This window comes from Silene latifolia, chromosome 9, assembly GCF_048544455.1.
Source record: "Silene latifolia isolate original U9 population chromosome 9, ASM4854445v1, whole genome shotgun sequence".
Classification (NCBI taxonomy): domain Eukaryota; kingdom Viridiplantae; phylum Streptophyta; class Magnoliopsida; order Caryophyllales; family Caryophyllaceae; genus Silene; species Silene latifolia.
The window spans coordinates 743,784-765,604 of record NC_133534.1 but is presented as its reverse complement, the minus strand read 5'-3'; the positions used below and the strand labels follow the sequence as shown (position 1 = coordinate 765,604).

Genomic DNA, 21,821 nt, shown 5'->3' with positions numbered 1-21,821 from the left:
GATAACTAACAAATGGTTTAATGGTTAAGACGGAGTTAATATAAACACAATAGATCGTAATTTTGGATCCCCTCTCTTGTATATTGTACTATTCGGGGAAAAAAAATAGGGGTTGGGAATCGGGTCGGAATCAGTTTTGACTAATTTCGAACCGAGTTGATTCTGAGGGCTTAACAAGCTGTCTCGGATCATTTACAGCCCGAGTTGGGTAATAAACTCAATAAAATACGTTAATGGTATGGTGTAATCCCTTCCATTTCCTTTTCCCGAACCAATAAACTCAATAAAATACATTAATGGTATGGTGACCAACTGTCTAAATATACAAGCAGTCATTTTTTATGTCACATAAATTACGTACTTATAATAATGAACTAATATATTGTAATCTGTTTTACAAGACGATCTTATATAATACTCCACTCCGTAGACCGTATGAACTTATAAAACGGTGAAATAAAAATGGGACTTATCTTAGAACATCTTTCCAAAATAGGCGTTTTTTACTAATTAATTATTAAAATGGGTCGACTTTCAAATTTATTACCCAAAATGGGTCAACGTCATCACCGAAGCTAGGTTCGGATCCAAGTCGCCATGTCGGTCAGCGACTATGCAGAAAGTGTCACAACCAAGCCTGAAATTTGCATATCAGAACAAGTCGCCACCTAAGATGGCGATTAAGACTAAGAACGCCAAGCGCCTTGGCGACTTGGAAAGTCGGTACATGGCCTAGTTTGTACAAATTGATCAAGCTCTCAGAGGAAAAACGCCAGGTGGGCTGGCGATCTCGCCATGCACCATGGCGACTAGGTGGGAAACTGGGAATGGGGGATTGATTTTGGGAATATAGCTCGAAACCAAGTGCCAAGCGAGGCGGCGACTTGACTCCTAAGCATAGGCTCGCTAAATCCGATCCTACGTGGATCCATTTTCGGTAATAAATTTGAAAGTCGACTCATTTTGATAATTAATTTGCGATAAATGCCCATTTTGGAAAAAAAATCCTTATAAGTATCTACCTTTTGTTTTATTTTCCTGTATCTACCTTTTATTTTTCTGGGACATAAACATAGTTTTGGTGTACAATTACATTAATATAATGTCGAAAAAATTAATATAAAAATAAAGTAATTACATAAATAAAATTTTGAATGTTATGACTTATGAGGTAGGTTAAACCGTTAAAGGCTCTGCTTCTGCAAGGACCATTGCATAATAATAAAGACCACAGTCTTGTGGGTCGTTATACTTTAATGGCTGAACTATGTCTTCCGATTTTTAGGGGTCTTGTATTGTATTTGTATCTCTAAATAATTGTATAAATTCTCTCTATTTCATTTCAATTTTTCTCATATGACAAAAAAAAAAAAAAAAAAACTACTTAAATCTGTAGTATATTACTCATGAGCACTTAGACCATCCCCAAGCAGTGGTCGCGCTAATTAGGTCGCGACCCGATTTTACTCTTAATCCCACCTTATTAACCTTGACCCATTTTTACCTCTCAAGCAGAAGGTCGCGAGCTAGGTCATCAACCCAATCATTTTTCATTTTCCAACCCTTTTTTGTTTTGTTTACGACCAATGATAATTTGACACCTATTGGGTCACCAATTGACCTAATAAGATCAAGAGCAACCAAAGAGGTCACAAATTGACCTTATAAGGTCAAGAGCAACCAAAAGGTCACCCTAATCTCATGCTTAATTGTTGGTTAAGGCGACCTAACAAGGTCGCGACCTCCCTCGTGACCTTGCTTGGGGATGGTCTTAGATCAACTAGTAAGAGGTTGTTCTAACTTAACCACTAGTCTCGGGTTCAAGCTCTAGGAATGCAGCAATGCTAAACCCCATGAGGAGGCTTTGGCACCCTAGTGATGATAATCAGGGGGAAAAAAACAAATTTCTACACGTGCAATTGTGAATACTTTTTTTTTGGCAGCTTGTAAAGAAAGGTTTTTTATACAATTGTGCATATGATCAGAACTTCAGATCATTTATGTTGCATTAGTGATGTCTCAGCTTCGCGGTAGAAAGTAAATATATATAGACACCCCTTAACCGATCAAAAAACACAAATACTTGTATAAAACGATCTAAATTAAATAGTCTTACATAAAATATACTACGGAGTATAAAACAGGTCGTTGGTAACTACTTATACTCCAATATAGACAAGATTTTCTTGTGATTTAGACCGTTTTACATAATTTTTTGTAATTCCGTCATTTACCAGACTAATTGATTAACGTATAGTTAAAAAGAAAGATAAGGGCTCAAGAAAGTTAAGGCAAACAAATACAGTAAAGAAGTAAAGTGGATGTTAAAAAGAATGAAAAATAAGGTAAATAATTGGAGTGAAAGTTGTAGTTTACGTATTACTGAGGCAAGGAATAAAGACCAAACAACTTTTTGTTATCCCAAACCCAACATAAGAATAGAATTACTACAAAATTTTGTAATTACATATTCAGTAATGATTGTGTAAAACCGTTAATACGTTGTAAAATGGTTCTTTCAAAGGGTAATTTTCAACTGTAAGACGGTCTTATTCTATCATTTGTGTTACGCCGCTGTTACATACTGACAGACTAGGTTGCATCAAAACGGACACGGACACGACACGGACACGTGACACGGCATCCCATGAAATTTAGGACACGGGACACGCCATTTAAATTTAATAAAATATATATTCTATAGTTATATATGTGTGATTTTATTTTTGAAAAAGTATTGAATATTAAATTTAAATAAGTGAAAGTAAAACTTACGTTAATTATAACTCATTCTCATTTCCAAAACCAAAACCAACTTATAATCAATCTATTTCGACATCTCATTACTAGTCTAAATAACATCATTTGTCTCCAATTCAACTTATTTCCCCACCAAATTTAACCATATAACAATTCTCACCATTTAACTTAAATTCAACTTGATTCCGTTTCGAGGCCAGGTGTGTCCAAATACCAAGGACACGGCTCAAAATACCATGGACACGTGTCGGACACGTGCCGAAATAAAAGATGAAAGTTAGACACGGCTTTACAAGTGTCCGACACGTTTTGACGTGTGTCCGACGAGTGTCGTGTCCGACACGGGTGTCCGACACGGGAACGCCGATTAGGAGGAGTGTCCGTGCAACCTAGCTGACAGAGTTCTCCATGCAGAATAAACACTAAAGTTTAAAAGATAGGTAAAGCAAAAGGGTTTCTTACGGTTCACAAACTTACTTTATTACTAATTTAGGAAAATAACATTATAATTCCTTGTGTTTCAAGGGTCACAAGCTCACCACAGTAAGAACTAAGAACACAGTGTAGTTAGCCTATATAATCTGAAACAATTAGCTAAATCAGGAAACAAATATATTCTTAAACTAATAAATATACCTGTAAATAAGTTGTGATCACTAGCTGATGGCCAAGAATTATGCATCATTACCTTCAGAGCTCGAGATTCCGATTAATAGCATCCTTATCGATCATGACCCTGAAGGACGTGCCCTTGACTCTGAGATGTTGCTTCGGGTAATTGAAAGCATCATGCATCACACCATTGAATCACAAGTAACCATTCATTTCCTTTTCCTTTTCCCTTTCTCTTTAGAATTACCTATAGTTTACGAACTGTGTTAAAATTGGTCAAAGCACAATCGACAGAAAGGTCATTAATATCACTCCTGAATAAATTTACCAGCTAAACTAGTCGACATTTGCTATAACACAAACAGTTTTATGAATGCTAGTCGAATTTAGGGAAGAAGATCCACCGATTCTTTTGCTTCTGTCCTAGTATTACTATATTGTTAAGAAGCAATCAATTCATACGATGCCTGAGACATAGGAGTGTAGTATTAGTTGGCTTCTGGAAATCCTGTGTAGAACACTAGAACGTAGGTAAGGCTTCCTACATCCGACCTCATTACCTCCTCAAAAGCAAGTGCTTTGAGGCACAGTTTGAGGCACTTGAGTAATAATTTTCGTTGATTGAGAGTTTATGTTTTACAACAGGATTCCCAGCATTCAGATAGCATTGAAACATCTGGACTCGAACTTGACGACACAATATGTATGACAGCAAATGAGGTTATTCTTTCCCTCTTGCCCTAGTATTTCATAAATGGTCGGTGAGCTAGTCTCGGAAAAAAAAAAAAAAGGTTAATACTAGTTTTTTTTGTTGGTGATAATAACAGATATTAGGCAAGTGCTACAGAAAGGAAAGTTCACATACAATTACATTAGATGTGTTAGCCTTACTTGGAAGATATAGATGGGATGCAAAACTGCTTTTAGCACTTTCAGCTTTCGCAACACAATATGGTCAGTTCTGGGTGGTAATGCAATCAAAAACCCGGAATTCTTTAGCTGGATCAATATCATTGCTGAAGCAATTTCCATGCAACTTGAACAAACTCGATCCTGTTTTCAAAGCATTGATTCAATTAGCTGACACTATGATAGAAGTGATTAAAAGTGTGGTGCGATTTGAAATTCTGCCAATCGATTTTGTAGAGCTTCAGAGTGATACTGTTGCAGCGACAAAAAAACTCATATACATGGCAGCTTATTGGGTGGTCAGAAGTATCACACAGTGCATTTTACTCCTTATCAATCTGAGAGCCGTTGGAGAAGACAAAGACGAGCAAGTGCATTTCCTTTCTCTTTAATTATGCAGTTCATTTAGTATGTCTCCATATTTGTTTATACTATTCTATAAAAAAAAAAATCTCAGTGCCTCAATGGCTCCAGCAAATGGCGGGGCAGACGAGGTCAGAGGTACGCAGTCTTATCCCGTGCGCTTAGCACATATATGCTGTTTCTTGATGACCCATAGTGAGAATTGAATCGAAATTTCACCTATTGTTGCTTCATAACAAAAAAAAAGGAAGCGCAACCACTATAATGAACCATTTCACTTTGTTATATCATAAGTACTTAATAACAATTAATTGTGAGTTTTTTGCTCCATGGGAAACCGGGAATAGTTGATACGGAGTACAATTCAGTATTTAAAAATTAGTATACCAGTTACCTGATGTGTGTGACTGATTGTCAAACCTCATACTGAAGTTCAGGGACCGTTATGCAGTTTCAAGCATTGTATGGGAGATCGTTAGTCTGAAAAGCAAGATCAGTAGCATTAGTACAGAGCTTAGAGGACGGGTGGATAATTGTAAGAGACAAACAGGTATGTGAAAATTATGGGAAATATTAGTGATTATCCAAGTACTAACACAGCTACTGATCTAGTGGTTGCTCTAAAACAGAGAAAGAGATTCGTAAGAAGCTCGTGAATCTATTCCAGGAAACACATCTCGACAACCAAGAAGTGCTTCGTATCTTATTTGCTTTGAGGGATGACTTGCCAATGAAGCAGTCCAATGAACAAGAAAAGGTTGCACTACTTCGAAACAATATTCAATGTAGTATCTGCCTGAAGTTAACTAACATAGGTCACCAATATTTATAGAAAAATGATGGTTCACTGTAAGCTAAACCATTCCATGTATTGGATGATCATTCATGAAACTGACCAGGGTTAATAGGAAACAGATGACAGCAGGATTAATGTAAACGATTTTTCTATAACAAATAATCGAATATTATCAGCCCTAAATTTCCTGAAGATTTTTTCCACAGTTGCTAACAGGTATGGTCTATGTTTCCACAGGTTGGCATCTCCTCACTTAAAAATAAGGTTGTCATACTGTTAATATCAAACCCGGAACTGCTCCCCATGGAGGAGCTGTTTTTCCTAGTACAGCAGACATATGATCATCCATCTCATAGTGACCTTGATGATAGCTATGCTATCTTGTGGGTCCCGATCTGTGGTTCTGACGAGTGGAGTAACAGTGAAGTCACGATCTTCAACATTTTATCCAACTCCTTGCCATGGTACTCGATTAGCCAGCCATGGTTACTAAGCTCAACAACTATTAAGTATGCGAAAGAGGAGTGGGAGTTTAATGACAAACCGATTATGGTTATCTTGGACTCGCTAGGAAAGATTACTAATGTAAATGCTGCGGATATGTTATGGACATGGGGAGCCAAAGCATACCCTTTCTCCACTTCAAGGGAAAAAGGGCTGTGGGAAGAGGAGAAATGGAGTCTGAAACTCTTACTCAACAATGTTGACCCCTTAATGACAATGTGGGTAAGATCTCAACACCGAGTCTCTTAAATATTGAATGCATAGTTGCGGTTTACTTTTGGTTGTTCTTTGAGGGGTCGGATCAGGTCTCAGAGGTAGGTTCGTTTCGTCAAGTCTAGTAAGCTGATCTTGACCTTAAATAATGTCAGGTTGAAGAAAGGATACTTTGCATATATGGAAGCCGCAAACTTGACTGGATACGAGACTTCACTGCAAAGATTAAAGACATTCAAAGCTTAGTTCCAGAACTAGAGGTGGTTTACGTTGGCAAGAACGGTCACAGTAACCTTGACAGCAATATAATCTGTGTCATAGAAAAAGAGAAGCTAAGCAAATGCCTCTCTTTGACCAAGATACATTTGTTTTGGCATCGACTTGAAAGTATGAGAAGATCGAAACTCAGGCTTGGATACCCTACTGATACTGATCATATTCTAAAGGAGATAGAAGCATTGTTAACTATCAATGAAAATACCAATAATGAAGGATGGATGATAATAGGAAAGGGTTCTTCAACAAACACGGTAAGGCTTCATGGCAACGAGTGGCTCAAATTCATAACTCAATCATCATGGAAAAATAATCTGTCAAAATTTGGATTGGTAAATGCAATTAGAGTTTCCCTAGATCCTCCAGCAGCAGAACCATGCTCTCATCCACGAATCGTTAGATACAAAGAGGGGCTGATGGATGAAACCTTAATTTGTGGAAACTGCAAGCATCTGATTAAGAAATCGATCATTTATGATGCAGAGTAAGTTGCTAGGTAAAGGGTTTCCAACATACCAAACAAGGCAAAAGCTGAAGTATGAGAAACTCTTTGTTATCAGGGAGATCAAACTTCTGATTCTCCTAGAAATAGTTTTCTTTTAATGTGAATACTTCAAATCTTTAGAGTGCAGTAGATAAATGTATGAGTGTCTCTTCCTCTAATTTTGTCAGACTCGCCTCTCTTTTGGCTCTTCTTGGCAAAGTGTCGGATTGACAGGGATCAGATATAGAGTCCATACCCACATGGGTGCAACCACACAGCTGAAGAGTCGATGTAACATAGTTTGCACAAGATTAATAAACACGTCCAGAACTAACAGTGATATGGACCAGACATATGACAGTTTAGTTTATGCTATACCTGACATTCATAGAAGATACGGAGTACAGCTCAGCTGTATTTTGAGTTGATTCCGTGTATGCTGTAAGTTATACTCCCTCAATTACACCGCACTTGGTTGAGACTGTAAACAGGATAACAGTGTTACCATCAGTTAAAAATTCTAATTGCTAAAAGGCATTTCCAACTTCCAAGGAATATTGTTTACATTGTATGCATCATGCACAGTTCAGGGATTTGATAATCTACTGGTGTCCAAATTTTCAGAACATAACATAAATTAAAAACAACAGAACAAGAAGCTGTCATACAAACATGAAACTCTCAAAGGTGCCTAAGCTATAATTTCATGCCCCATTCATTGAATTAGTACAATATGAAGAAATAAGTTCAACATGAAGGTAACTTGAACCGAGAGTCGGAAACAGCAAGTCTGTAACACAGTAATAAGTTCTAACACTGTAATAGCAAGTAAGGCCGACTCAAAAAGTAGAAAAGAAAAGAGAGAACTATTCCACTTTTGGGAGTTTGCATTGAAGCCCACAGGCCACAGTAAGTAAAAGATTACTAAAATTAGTGTAAAGTTTTTTTTAAAGAAAGAAAGTCATTAGTGATTATGCAATGTGACAGGCAATGGCAAGTCTTTTCCTTTTTCTTGACATTCGAGTTTTAGATATATTCCTTTGTATCTAGTGAGTTGTGACAACAATTTTCCCTAAAATTAATTAAAGGGTTACTAAACAAAGATTAAGCTATCCAAATGTGTGCTCACTCCTCTAAGCATCACTCCAACCCCTCCCTTATCCATAAAAAAACACCATAAATTTATGTGTTGGAGAATCAAATCTTAAGTTAGGGGATGTTTAAAGCATTAGATGAGCAATTTGTACAGATATACTTCTAGATAGTTTACGTTTTCGAGAAAATAAGGCATAATTTCAGACTTACAAGGATACACACACACACACAAAAAAAAGCAACTAAATTATTTTTATTTTATTTTTGAAAAAGCCAACATTTACATGTTGATGAATAAAACTCTACGCAAATTCTCATTTGTGACGGTCGTAATTTTACGAAATAAATGTGACCATTTTATGATAAAAAAAGTGACCACTAAAATAGTCATTTTATAATAATAAACTGCTCGTCGTTTTTCTCCATCGCAACTTATGACCGTCGCAAGGGAGACCAAATGAAAACCCTAAACGAGGTTACTTAGGAGGATCAATAAGTAGTTCAGCGGTTGGCTACGCTATCAGGAGGTAAGTGGCCAAGAGGTTAAGAAGTTCGGTTCCTTGTCCCGAGCCCTCTTGGTAGAAAGCTTGGTTTCCTTGTAGGGCTTATTACTATTCCTTGCTTCTTGTGGGGGATTTTAGTAGGTTAGATGCCAACACTTTCCAGCCTATCCAGTATTTGTGCCCTACCTGATATACACTTCTAAATTATTCCCACTGAAAATATCTAACAATATAGTTTATTTTCATGAATTGGATCTTAGCAAAAACTTCAAAACTTTTGTGTTATAGAAAAAATCATGCATTATTAATAATATTATGGGGAAAAACACTTTGCGTTTAACTTTAGGCGGTTGACCCCCGAAAATAAGCGTCTTACTTTTCCAAATAAACAACTAGCAAGCCATAAAAAATTACTTAATGGATACAGAAAAGCATAATGGGGAAAAACACTTTGCGTACGAAGTATATAAATGCATTGATAAAGTATACTGGTCCAAAAGGATTACCAGAAGTGGAAGTTTAGCATTCAGTAAAGATTACCTAGAAAAGCAGAGACAACATAAAAGATCTAAAGGATACCAACTTTCAAATGCAAGTTTTAATATAACCATATCATCTTGCAGGAAAAGTATTGATTAATATATGCTGCAATTCTGTATATAACCTCGCATAACCGTGTCTGAAACACGACACCAGATATAGGCGTGACACTCGGACACTTCTTTTTAGGCCAATAACTTGAAATTGTTTTATCTTTAAATGCAAACAGATACATCTATGATCTAACCAATTCTGAATAACATAGGTCTGCAGAAAACACATTCAGTCATGTCAATTCTGTATATAACCTCGCATAACCGTGTCTGACACACGACACCAGATACATGCGTGACACTCGGACACTTCTTTTTAGGCCAATAACTTGAAATTGTTTTATCTTTAAATGCAAACAGATACATCTATGATCTAACCAATTCTAAATAACATCGGTCTGCAGAAAACACATTCAGTCAGCTGCTGACCATTTTACAAGGACTGCACAACAGTATACAGTAAGTCAGTTAAATTATGGTTAAGGGTGATTGCAAGCATCTAACAAAACTTGCATATAATAATCAAATACCAAGTAGTCTACCCGATTAAAACTAAAAAAACAGTTGCAGCGATATTCAAATAGTTAGCTAAGTACTACTGTCAGCTGCTGCATCCTCGTGCTATTCTCAACCAATCAGATATTTCATCATTTATGCATTTTAAGAAAAACCTTTAGTTCAAAGCAAGGATCACTTGTAACACAATCAGGTCTTATCCTAAATTCTTAGCCTCATCGGAAGTTCAGAAGTTTTTACCCTCGTACAAGCAAGGTAGTAGATGCATTCGACCTTTATTCCACACTAACCTTCCAATTAAACTATATAAAATGGGGCAAAGGTGAGAACTAAATAAATAATCAGAATACCACCTTATAAATTACAGCCAAAAAAGCATAAAAATGGCAAGTGTTACTGTACCTCCAAGGAGACGACAAAGAGGTGATCGCCACATGTTTTCGACTTCTGATGACACTGCAATGGTCAGTCAACTTAAGGCGACACATTCCCCCGATGGTCGTGACATTGATATCAAACCTCTTCTTCACATCATCGAGGACGTCTTCAGTCGTGCTCAACCCAACACTCCAGCTCCTGTTCAGGTAAAAGAATTCTCTAATTAGTTTCTCAGACAACTTTTTCCTGACATACAAAAAAGTTGACTCAGCTGTAATAATAATAGAGTTGTTTGCCTGAAATAGGGAGCTCAAGCACAAATGGAGGCTCTTGATGACAAGGCCTTTCTAGCTGGCTATGGTGACATGATTGAGCTTCTGACTTACACTATCAACAAAGTCACATGTGAGGTCAGTTTAATTTATCAACGACGATAATATCTGCTCGATAATATAAGGCACTTTGCATGTATCATTACTACAGCTCATAAAAGCTTTACCTAACATGAACCAACAAAACCCGGAACATACAAAAGCTTACAACGATAGGCCATAATCTAACCAAAACTTAAACCAACTTGAGATGACCCGCGACCAAAAAATGACAAGACAAATTTAAGACCTGAAAATGAATTAGTTTTATAGAGATCTTTTGAAATAGGCTTAATAAAAATATGACATTAACACTTTAACTTGAAACGTTCGCTTAAAATGACCAAATCAGACTTGACCCAGTATTCCAGTAATGACCTAACCGTCCTAACCTAAACCCGTATAGACCCAATGGGGGAAGGTTACCCCACCTGGTACGATCCACCTGCCTTGTCATGACCAAATAAACCCTAAGTGACCCGACTGCAGCTATCGGAAGGTGTGTATGAGATATTCAACACATGTTAACCACTGTTGTCTGAGAATCTAATAAGTCTGGCTGTCCCTGCTCTTACAACAGATATCTTGCAAGTGCTCTGGCAGTGCAGATCCTCATGCAACAACTCTGGCAGTATTTAACATGGTCTCAAGCTACTTATGGGATGCAAAGGTAGCCCTAGCTCTTGCGGCATTTGCAGTGTATTACGGAGAGTTCTGGTTGGTCGCCCAACTTTACCCATCAAATTCATTGGCCAAGTCAGTTGCAGTCCTTAAGCAAATTCCTGAGATTGTAGAGCGTGCTGATTCCCTAAAACCGAAGTACGAAGCAATTGGAAATCTAATCCGAGCCATGATAAATGTTACAAGGTGTATCGTGGAATTCAAGGAACTCCCACCGCAATACATATCCCCTGAGGCCCCAGTGTATGAAACTGCCAATGCTCTAATTCCCACAGCTGCATACTGGATCATCCGAAGCATTGTGGCCTGTGCGTCGCAAATTATGGGCCTACTAAGCATGAGCTATGAGTATGTCATCTTACTTCCAAACTTTTTCAAAACCTCTATGCATTGAAAATTTGAAATACCATATATTTGAGAATTCTTAGAACTTCTCACCAAAAAAAAAGCATACCAGCAAATTTCAGCAAGTGGCCTTTATAGTGACAGAATATTTGTTTTTGGTGTACAATAAGCCCACATGGTCAATTACGTGGTGCCGGGTTTTAAACCCAGGTCATGAGTATAATTACTCAATGACTTTACCAGCAAGCGCCGCATAACATTGATAACACCTAATAAGCAAAATGAAGCATGAACTTCTCACCTAAAATTTGGCTTAAGCCAGCAGTAACAACTAGGGGTGAACAAAAAGTGGTCCGGACCGGCAAATCGGACCGACCCGGACCGGCCGGTCCGGTCCGGTCCAGACCGGATACTTACCGGTCCGGTCTCCGGGTCCCAAAAAATATGGTGACCGGTCTCCGGTCCGGTCCGGTCCACATAAAAAAATAAAACTAAATTGCCTTATAAATTAGTACCGGTCCGGTCCAAACCCGAAAAAAACCGGACCTAAAGGGTTCCGGTCCGGTCCGGTCCGGGTCCCTTTTTAACCGGTCCGGTCCGCGGTCTTGGGATATGTGGTTATCCGGTCCGCGGGTTCATCCGGTCCGGTCCGGTTTTGGACCGGTGAGCACCCCTAGTAACAACACACATGTATATATATACCAAATAAGTGCAAGGAAGTTTTATTTTTATTTTTCTCAGGAAAACATTGCTTTGCAAAAAGACGCAAATAGATAATTCATTCAGTGTAGACTAAAGTAAACATGTATGTCTAAGAATTTGCATCCTACATTAATGTGCATCATGCTGCTGCATTTTACCTCTTTCCATCAATCACTACGATTGTCATCCTGCGGCAAGCTAAGGTTAAGAATCTAGTTCAGAAGCTTTTAAGACTTGAGTAAATATCCCCAATGTGCATCATGAATTCTCACCGGAACTAATATGTTATGTCATTATGATGCCTCAATGCTATTGGCGGTGCAATTAGGTCTGTATCTACAACAACAGAGGCTTGGGAACTGTCAAGTTTGGCTCACAAAGTCAACAACATCTATGAACATCTTAGAAAGCAACTGGATCTTTGTTACCAGTACATTGGTAAGTCAAAACGAAACAAAAAACGTGTAAGGGGCAGATCATAATACAACATTTCCTCTCACTCACCTCCCTCATCCGAAAGGATGAGATAGGTTGGTCCTATTCTAGAGGATCAACCTAGTTTCCTTTCCTTATCAAAAAAATGAAAAAATTAATAATACATTTCTTTAAACAAAGAAAAATATATATGAACCAATGATGAAGATAAATATATGCATATAATTTGGATGACTAAATGCCTAATTAAAGATTTCCATGTGATGCAGATGAAAAGAGACACGTAGAAGCATACCGGACCCTCTGTCACTTATTTGAGATACCCCATCTTGACAACATGAAGATTATTAGGGCTCTGATTTACCTTAAGGATGATCAGTTACCGCTGCTTGAGGGCTCTTCAAAGAAAAGGGTTGCTCACTCTCTCCTTTGCACATTCCTTAAGCCAACTCAAAATCAATTTTACTTGAAATGAATGTGTTTTATGTCTTTCGGAAATTCATAGATCATAAGAACTATTTCATATGTAAAAGACATTACCTGGGCATGAAACACAGAGAGCTTGTTTGCAGATGACCCAGACTCATAAAACTACTTCAAGAATTGCATGTAATATGGATCATGGATGACTATTTCACAGTATGAGAACCGCAGATAGTAAAGTAAGCCGTTTCAGGTAATAGTGTAATTTAATCTTGGTTTCTGCCATATACAGGTGAGCACGGATGTACTGAGGAGAAAAAATGTTCTGTTACTATTATCAGACCTGGATATATCCCAAGATGAGCTTTCAATTCTTGAGCAAATGTATGTAGAATCAAGGCAACACCCAGGAAGGTTGGAAAGTCACTACGAGATTGTGTGGCTCCCAGTAGTTGACAGAAATACTACTTGGACTGAACAAAAACAGCAACACTTTGAGGAAATCCAGAAAATGATGCCCTGGTACACAATCTACCATCCTTCATTGCTTGATCCAGCAGTTATTAGGTACATAAAAGAGGTGTGGCACTTTGATAAGAAGCCCAAGCTTGTAGTCCTGGACCCTCAAGGAAGAGTCGTCAATCCCAACGCTCTTCACATGATGTGGATTTGGGGGAGTATGGCCTTCCCTTTTACAAGTGCAAGGGAAGATTCACTTTGGAGGGAAGAGTCCTGGAGACTTGAGCTCTTAGCAGATGCGATCGAGCCAATGATGTTCCAGTGGGTAATATGCTGCCTTTAATCATTATACTACCCTCTCTCATTGTTGCCTTTGATTATTATGCTAATACTCCATAACTGCTCATCTAACAGATGCAAGACGGGAAATGCATTTGCTTGTATGGAGGAGAGGACATGGACTGGATACAAAAATTCACCGCTACAGCACGTGCCGTTGCACAGGCAGCTCAAGTCCCACTCGAGATGTTATATGTCGGTAAAAGCAACCTCAAGGAGAAGGTCCGAAAGATAAATGCAGCAATCATAGAGCAAGACCTGAGCCATGTGTTACCAGATGTGACTCTAGTATGGTATTTTTGGGTGCGGTTGGAGAGCATGTGGCACTCAAAGATGCAACACGGAAAGATGGTAGAGAAAGACCCAATAATGCAAGAGATCGTGACCATGATGAGCTTTGATGCAAGTGACCAAGGGTGGGCAGTTATCAGCCTGGGCCCAGATATGGCCAAAGCCAAGGCTGAAATGATCTTGAACTGCTTGAATGAATACAATGTATGGAAAGCTGATATCGAGGTCAAAGGTTTTGTGCAAGCAATAAACGACCATCTGCTAAGATTGCAGACACCACATCACTGCAACCGACTTATACTACCAGGAACAACCGGAACTATCCCAGATCAAGTGGTTTGTGCAGAATGTGGACGTGCCATGGAGAAATTCATCATGTATCGATGCTGCACTGACTAGACTTGGTCTAAAGAAAAAATAAAGGATCTGCATTGACATATAACTGATGCAAGACATTGTACCAGATTTGATATTTTTTTATCGAATATTTATAAATTACTAGTTATGATTGAATAAAACAAACATGAAGACAAAACCAATGTACATTAATAATACGCCTTTATTTGATTAACAGTAAAGCTTCCAGTTCTGTAACTGCTTGTTTGTTGAAGCATTAGAAGCATAAATTGTACATCGTTCTGGGAGAAAAAATGGTATTTGGCTATTTCCGAAATACTCGGTGCAGGTTTGCAAACAAACAACCACACAATCACCTCATTCCAATTTGGGTTTCACTGATCAAAGGTAGGATTTTTGACCAACAAAGGATATGAAGAAATCAAGATTTGATGAATCAGTTGCATGAGAAAATGTCTGTTACTAAAGCATTACCCCACTCAAGACAATCATCAACTTAAAGCTTGTAGTCTTTCAGGGAATACCGTAAAGCTCATCAAGTTTGTCCATCAAAAATTATTAAACATCCACAGTCCAGCATAACATAAGAGCCTCTCAAAAGGCTTTAGTAATCGCTCCATCAGCTAAGTAGCACCAAAACGGACACGGACACGACACGGACATGGCATCCCATAAAATTTAGGACACGGGACACACTATTTAAATTTAATAAAAAAACATATTTTATGGTTATAAATAAGTATGATTTTATTTTTGTAATGCATTTGATTCTAAATTTAATGTATTTGATACTAATTTAGGTACCTGAAGGTAAAATTCGACCTTAACTATAACTAATTCTCATTTTTTCACCCAAACCAATCTTCTAATCAATCTCTTTTGATAATTTATTCCTCGTCTAAACTAAAACATTTTTAGGCGTGTGTCCGACACGGTGTCGGACACGGGACGGCTAGTTAGGAGGAGTGTCCGTGCTACCTAGTCCATCGGTAGCCAAATTCCGACAATGGATACAAGTCCTCAAAATTAGAGTCTGCTTTCAGGCATCTTTTTGCGAAAGTTTTAGATAGTATCTCTTGCTATTTGTTTTATCACTAGCCAATTTCTGACATTAGAGTCTAATTCCGAGCATCTTTTTCCAAAAGTTTGACAGTCTCTCACACCTCTTAGTAATCGCTTCGTCACTAGTCAATTTCCGACAATTGATACAAGTCTCTTTTCCACAAGTTTAAACGTCTCCCACCAGACAACCTAATCGATACAACACTAACCAATTTTCGACAATGGATACGAGTTCTCAACTTTACTTAGTTTATTTTCAGGCATCATTTTCAAAATGTCCAAACAGTCTATCACAAAGTCTTATTATTGATTCATCACTAGCCAATTTCCAACAATGGAGATACAAATCCTGAACATTTGAGTCATATCTTCATTTTTCAAGGTTCTTCCAAAAGTTTGGACAGTCCCTAGCTAACCGATTCATCATAATTCAATTCCGACTAAATACGAGTCCTCAGCATTAGACAGTCTATTTACAGGCATCCTATCATTCCTATATTTACAAACAGAAACTCGCAAGTATCAGAAATAGGCATAAACAGTCAATATCATCATCAACCTAAACTTTTGTTGGAACTCCGTCATCGTTGTCATGTCAAGAGTTCTCCGACCGAAGTCTAATACAAACGCATCCAACTCAAATTAAACTTCTTTATGGTTTACGGTATTATTTTAGGACTCCAATTAAACTTCATACGGAGTATTGCATTGTTCTTACTAATTCATCTGTACAACATTATTATTTATTAGTTATGTCTTTCAATCACTAACAAACATCTGCTGTATCTAATTTTCGAGTTGAATAACCAATGATCAAGTCATAAATTACAAAAACAATAAAATTCAAGAAATTTACCAGCATTCGCGAGCTAAGATGCAAGAAAACTGCATCTCCGCTGTCAAAACACTGGCTATAATATAAATCTTCGCTTCCAAAACATGAACATCTCTCACCATTGATCTTCGTATTCATCCTACAAAGAAGATGAACACTTCAATCAAAGAGAGTTCACAAGTAAGAAGCACTTTTAAAAACAATTAATCAACTAATTTACATAAAACAACCATCTCATACTATCAATTCAATAATTATTATGTGAGACGGTATTACATTGTGAGACGAAACTTAATTAGTTAAGGTGAAATGTACCAGCAGACAGGTAACACGGTAAAAATTGAAAAATTAAAAACCGCGCTGTTTAAAACTGGCTTTAAATTAAATTAATTGATTTATGCTTCGGAAACTAGAACATATCTCACTTTTATGAGATAGTTCACCATATGAAGCAACAAGATATTACCATGTCGGAGTATCGAATACGGCTATTTTCCGATAAATATTCAATCGCAGTCGGAGACGAATGCAATTACGAATCAAACAGTTAATATTCGAAAAAATAAACAAAACTAAAATGCAATTACGAAGATGATTGATGAGATTTTCGCGGATTTGATCCAAATTAAAATGCAATTACGAAGCGGAAAGTTAATCGTAAATGCAGAATTAATTAAAATTAAGAATTTGGATCTGGAAATTAAATTTACGCTTCAACTGACACGTTCATCGGAGTAGAAGTACCGGCAAACGCAACGCCTCAGAAAGCGATATTCATACTCGTAACATTCTTCGTAAACAAATTGAATCAAAAATCGCAAAATTAATAATGATTGAAGATGTTTTTCAAACGATTCGAAGAAAAATTAACATAAACACAGAAATTAATGAAATAATTAAGATCGAATGAAAAAGAGGGGAAAAGGGAGGGAGGGAGAGAGGAGATCTAGGGTTTACGATTGCAGGTGCAGATGATTGATGAAATTAGGGATTTTGAAGGGGTTTTAAAGAGAATGGAGATGGAGCGTTATGGAGGCGGCAACAAAACCCTGGCAAAATAATGGGAGGGAATGGATTGAGAATTGAGATGAGGAGTACGTTTAAATTAGGCCCAATTGACTTGGTAAGTAGTCCATTTAAAGTATAGTTGTTAATGGACGGGACGATCCATTAGATCGGTTTGTCTAACCTGCTATAAAACGAGTTACGAACTTGCTATTTAATCTGCTTTTGCAGTTTCCACGATGTGATAAGGAATAGTCGAGGTATTGAAGAAATTGCTTCCACCCAAATTACAAGAATGAGCTAATAAATGAGCGGTTTTATTGTACTTCTCACTGATACGTGACCAAGTTACAATCAAAGCTATTACTTCCTCCATTCAACTCCACTCTACCATCTTTCCTTTTTCATCCATTCAACTCCACTCTACCTATTTCCTAAAAAGGAATACTAAATGACTATTTTGTCCTCATACCCCATTACTTATTTACAATATTTGTCACTCATACCCCACTACTTCTACATCAAACTCCACCATTTCCACTCATACCTAGGGATGTCAGTGGGGCGGGTTTTGGCGGGTCTCGCCCCGCACCCACCCCACTTGGGGCGGGCGCGGGTAATGAGTTGACGGGTCATGGGGCGGGGATGGGTTTCAAAAGTATCATTCGTCGCGGGTCGTGGGGCGGGGATGGGTATCACATGAAACCCGCCCCATACCCACCCCGCCCCACACCCACCCCGCCCGCCCCGCTCCGCATGTCCCCGCTCCGCTTATACCCGCCTCACTCATCTCCAAATCTCCAACCCACCTATAATAAGTAATAGTAATTATACTATAAAAATAAAAAAAAATTATAACAAAAAAATAAAAAGCCCAAACCAATTGGTTGTGAAGGTTCTTCTACTGCAATTCCGTCTGACTTTGAGAGCCAAAATGAAACACAACCAGACCCTTCAATTGTGCCTCTTACCAGTAGGCATACATCACGTGTCTGGAAAGATTATGTTCGGAGGCGAGTTGGCATTGGCCAAGTTTGGGAAGAAATCAAAGCAGAATATTTTAGATTTATATTTTTAAAAATTGTTTTTGAGGAGATGGGTAATTTGGCGGGTCAACGGGTCCCCGCGGGGCGGGGACGGTTTTGAAAAGTTCAACCCGCCGCGGGGCGCGGGGCGGGTGTGGGTACGCATTATAGACTCGCGGGGCGGGTGCGGGTTACCCCTCCTCCGCACCCACCCCGCCCCATTGACATCCCTACTCATACCCCACTTAATTACATTATACCCCATTATTTATTTACAATATTTTTCACCCAACCCCACCCTTCTTAATATTTGTGCAAATACAAATAGGTAGAGTGGAGTTGAATGGAGGAAGTACAAAGCAATAAACTCTTTTTAAGAAGGAAAAACTCTTTTGCATGACTGCATGAGTAAGGCTAAACAACACTTAAATGTAGTGATAAGAGTTAATCCGGAGTATATAAGAAACTATAGGTGGAGAGGATGAAAAAGAGTTAAATTATGTGGTTACTTAGTCTTACAAAAATGGATTGCGGAAAGGTGAAAATAAATCACATTTTTTCATCAAGTCAAACCCCAAAGTCAACTTTTTTTGGGACTTGCTAAATCCTGCGTACTAATTTACTCAATGTCGCGTATTTTTTCCCTTTATTCCGAGTATACCCCTCTCATTTCTCACCCTAAGAAGAAACAAGGGAGAATGAAAAAAACCTAAAAAATGAAATCCTTTCTCGACCACTAACCTCCAGCATGCTCATTCATCAACGCCACCCAATTGCGCCGCCTGCAAAACCGCCTTCCTCTACGCCTGCCCAAAATAAGTCGGCACCATCACCACCTTCAATTTCGCATGAAACTCAACCAAGTCAAGCGTATAAATGCACAACTTCGCGAGTAAACCTCACCGACATCAACCTTGACCGCGGCAACGCCGCGAGAATCTTCCACGATTCGGTACGGCAGGTAAAACGATTTGGTGAATCTGTCTGCATAATCGTAGGGTTTGGATACAAGGTCGCAGAATAAAGCGTACACTTTGTCGGGGTAACGTGCGACTAATCCACTAATCCGGCCGCTTTTTCGCCGATTAAACGAGCGTTGGAGTGAAAAGCGATCAAATTAGGGGATTTACGTTTCGACATATGATGAAAGAGAAGACATATGAGGAGGTAAAAGTTTACCTTTGCGGATGCTCTTTGACGAATTTTCCACTAAATTTTACATCCACCCTAATTTATATCTGCATTGGTTCCCATTAATATTAATTCACACCCAAATATATGGGAACCTTCCCAAAATAACACACAAATTACCCTTACTTTTTTTTGGACCTCCTCTACAAATGGTGGATACTCAAATTACAATAGGTCTCGGTATAGACGGGTGGGACAAACAGACGGGTAAAGACCTCTAATAAAATGGGTAGGGGAACAAGGTGGGGCACCCTCCATGTGCTTCCCACTTTATGTCAAATGGATATTTTGTGAGGGAAAATAGTATCCGTCTATACGTATAGACGGATAGTGTCCGTCTATAATGAGAATTTGTGCTCAAATTAAGGGTAACTTAGTGCAATAATGAGGTTCCTCGTATGAGGAAAAAGAGTGTATATGGGGAGGTAGTTTTCCACCTTTGCGGATTCTCTAAAGGCACACATTAGAAAAACAGATATTGTATTAGTCATCGCCTCTTTGACGCTAAAAAAAAATGTATTGTAACACTTAAAAGTTAAAATCTCTCTATATATTAAGAGAATAAAAACTATGAAAAGTTTGCTCTCAGCGAAAATGGTAAACGACCCCCTTAAGTTTACTTCAATGTGAGATTTACCCCTTAATTTTGTTTTAGAGTATACAACCCCCTTAACTTTACTCCAAAGTGAAATCAAGCCCCCTTTATTTTTCTAGCCAAAATCTCGTTGGATTATGAATTTCTCACCAGTATCTCATCCTATTAGACATATTACGTATTAAATTTGTACCGAAAAAATTATGAAGTCCCATTTTAGTACACTCTCAACAATTCCTAGGTCCATCTGACAAACCTATCTCCTTAGTCCCTTACCCTACATCAACATTTAGGCGACATTTAGTTTGCTACCATCCGCATCTGACAATCCTATATCGCCTTTTTTTTTCCCTTTTCTCAACTTTTGCACAAAAAGATAAATCTATCGCTAGTTTGCTAACATCTTACTCCCTAATACAGTATCTAATAGAGCACCTAACCTCAGATAAACTCAGTGATTGTGAGCAATTTTCTGGAAATCGGGCAATTAGTGTAGATGATCATAATGACTTCAGGGAATATAATTCTTATTTTCACCTAGCAATATACACACATACCTTATTTTTATACATTAAATATATAAAACAGGATAAGATATTGGTGAGAAATTAATAATCCGACGAGATTTTGGCTGGAAAAATAAAGAGAGCTTGATTTCACTTTGGAGTAAAGTTAAGGGGCTTGTTTACTCCAAAGCAAAGTTAAGGGGGTTAATCTCATATTGAAGCAAACTTAAGGGGGTCGTTTACCACTTTTGCGATTTTCCCTCCAATGTGTAATTACTTAAGGTGTTGTTTGGTCTTACTTGTGTAAAATAGTTTTTCCTTTTTAGAAGGAGCTTATTCACAAGCTACTTTTGGGAAAAGTTTTGGTTGTTTGGTCATACTTTTGTAAAAATGATTTCTTATAAAATATGTTTGGCCTAACTACTCTCATCCAACTTTTTCTTTTTTTGCTTTCTCCATTAACCATGTTATTTGTAGATTCATCATTTGAATAAAAATAAACGTTTAAAAAATTTATTTAATAACTCGACAATTATACTAAAATTATATAATTACCCTTCAATTTATAATTTTACACACCCTTGCCAAACTAAAATTATGCCAACAAATATTGTGAGAGGGTAAAAGCAAATCAAAATTATAATTTTACACATCCTGGTACTTTAACGGTGTATGTGAGAGGATAAAAGCAAATATTGTACATAGAAGAGAAAACGTGTAGGAACAAAATATATAAGAAGTAATGGTTTCATAAAATAAAAAAGTAATGAGTTTTGTCACTTTATGTGAAAAGTAGAAGTAGAAGTAGAAAATACTTACTTCTACTTTTGGGGATCAATAATCAGAATCTCACTTTTTAAAAGTAGTTTAAAAACTCCATAATTTAGGGTGTTTGGCCTAACTATTACTTTTTCAGTTACAAAAACACTTATAAAGCTTGGCCAAACAACACCTAAATAAGGAAACAAATAAATTTTTCTTTCATTAAACCATTATCTTTACATTAAACTATAATCTTTTCATTAAACTCTAAAACATAATCTTTTTAATCGAAATATAATATAGTTTGAGAATTAGAAAATAAAATCATTAAAATATACATTTTATGACATTACCCAATTATTTCGATTGTTTTGGATAAAAACTCAATTTATTTTAGTATTAACGTCATTAGTTAATTTGATGGTTTAAGTGCAT

The 21,821-nt window shown here is 37.6% G+C and overlaps 2 protein-coding genes, 1 long non-coding RNA gene and 2 other non-coding genes across 7 annotated transcripts; 2 read left to right on the top strand and 3 right to left on the bottom strand.

The window, feature by feature from the left end:
• Positions 1 to 1,929: 1,929 nt before the first annotated feature.
• Positions 1,930 to 16,725, bottom strand: LOC141598589 (uncharacterized). Of its 3 annotated transcripts, none has more exons than XR_012523599.1 (8): positions 10,805 to 10,978; positions 10,299 to 10,389; positions 10,027 to 10,200; positions 7,296 to 7,398; positions 5,039 to 5,124; positions 4,264 to 4,425; positions 3,150 to 3,619; positions 1,930 to 2,584 (listed from the first exon to the last, which is right to left on the bottom strand). It is a non-coding gene; the product is annotated as an uncharacterized LOC141598589 (long non-coding RNA). The 3 variants fall into 3 exon arrangements; XR_012523600.1 differs by lacking the exons at positions 1,930 to 2,584; positions 10,805 to 10,978 and adding exons at positions 6,950 to 7,195; positions 16,324 to 16,725 and having other exon boundaries at positions 3,238 to 3,619; XR_012523598.1 differs by lacking the exon at positions 10,805 to 10,978 and having other exon boundaries at positions 1,930 to 2,592; positions 3,159 to 3,619; positions 10,299 to 10,388.
• On the top strand, positions 3,424 to 6,956 carry LOC141598584 (protein SIEVE ELEMENT OCCLUSION C). Its single transcript, XM_074418267.1, has 7 exons — positions 3,424 to 3,573; positions 4,018 to 4,092; positions 4,200 to 4,652; positions 5,077 to 5,194; positions 5,274 to 5,401; positions 5,678 to 6,166; positions 6,313 to 6,956. Exons 1-7 carry the CDS (start codon positions 3,424 to 3,426, stop codon positions 6,919 to 6,921), a joined length of 2,022 nt encoding a protein of 673 aa, XP_074274368.1. The 3' UTR covers positions 6,922 to 6,956.
• On the top strand, positions 9,954 to 14,619 carry LOC141598583 (protein SIEVE ELEMENT OCCLUSION B-like). The gene is made up of 7 exons (XM_074418266.1): positions 9,954 to 10,208; positions 10,308 to 10,412; positions 10,954 to 11,402; positions 12,430 to 12,539; positions 12,806 to 12,948; positions 13,252 to 13,743; positions 13,833 to 14,619. Exons 1-7 carry the CDS (start codon positions 10,008 to 10,010, stop codon positions 14,445 to 14,447), a joined length of 2,115 nt encoding a protein of 704 aa, XP_074274367.1. The 5' UTR covers positions 9,954 to 10,007; the 3' UTR covers positions 14,448 to 14,619.
• LOC141604051 (small nucleolar RNA snoR137) lies at positions 16,316 to 16,494 on the bottom strand. The gene has a single exon (XR_012525876.1). It is a non-coding gene; the product is annotated as a small nucleolar RNA snoR137 (small nucleolar RNA).
• Positions 16,610 to 16,758, bottom strand: LOC141604049 (small nucleolar RNA snoR137). The gene has a single exon (XR_012525874.1). It is a non-coding gene; the product is annotated as a small nucleolar RNA snoR137 (small nucleolar RNA).
• Positions 16,759 to 21,821: the final 5,063 nt, after the last annotated feature.

What these genes read in the sequence shown, in the direction of transcription:
- LOC141598583 (XM_074418266.1), top strand. Translation starts at nt 10,008, where the DNA reads ATGGCAAGTGTTACTGTACCTCCAAGGAGACGACAAAGAGGTGATCGC. An exon ending in TCAACAAAGTCACATGTGAG is followed by an intron (nt 10,413 to 10,953) that starts GTCAGTTTAATT and finishes CTCTTACAACAG; the next exon opens with ATATCTTGCAAGTGCTCTGG. An exon ending in AGCCAATGATGTTCCAGTGG is followed by an intron (nt 13,744 to 13,832) that starts GTAATATGCTGC and finishes CTCATCTAACAG; the next exon opens with ATGCAAGACGGGAAATGCAT.
- LOC141598584 (XM_074418267.1), top strand. Translation starts at nt 3,424, where the DNA reads ATGGCCAAGAATTATGCATCATTACCTTCAGAGCTCGAGATTCCGATT. An exon ending in TAATTGTAAGAGACAAACAG is followed by an intron (nt 5,195 to 5,273) that starts GTATGTGAAAAT and finishes GCTCTAAAACAG; the next exon opens with AGAAAGAGATTCGTAAGAAG. An exon ending in AGTCCAATGAACAAGAAAAG is followed by an intron (nt 5,402 to 5,677) that starts GTTGCACTACTT and finishes ATGTTTCCACAG; the next exon opens with GTTGGCATCTCCTCACTTAA.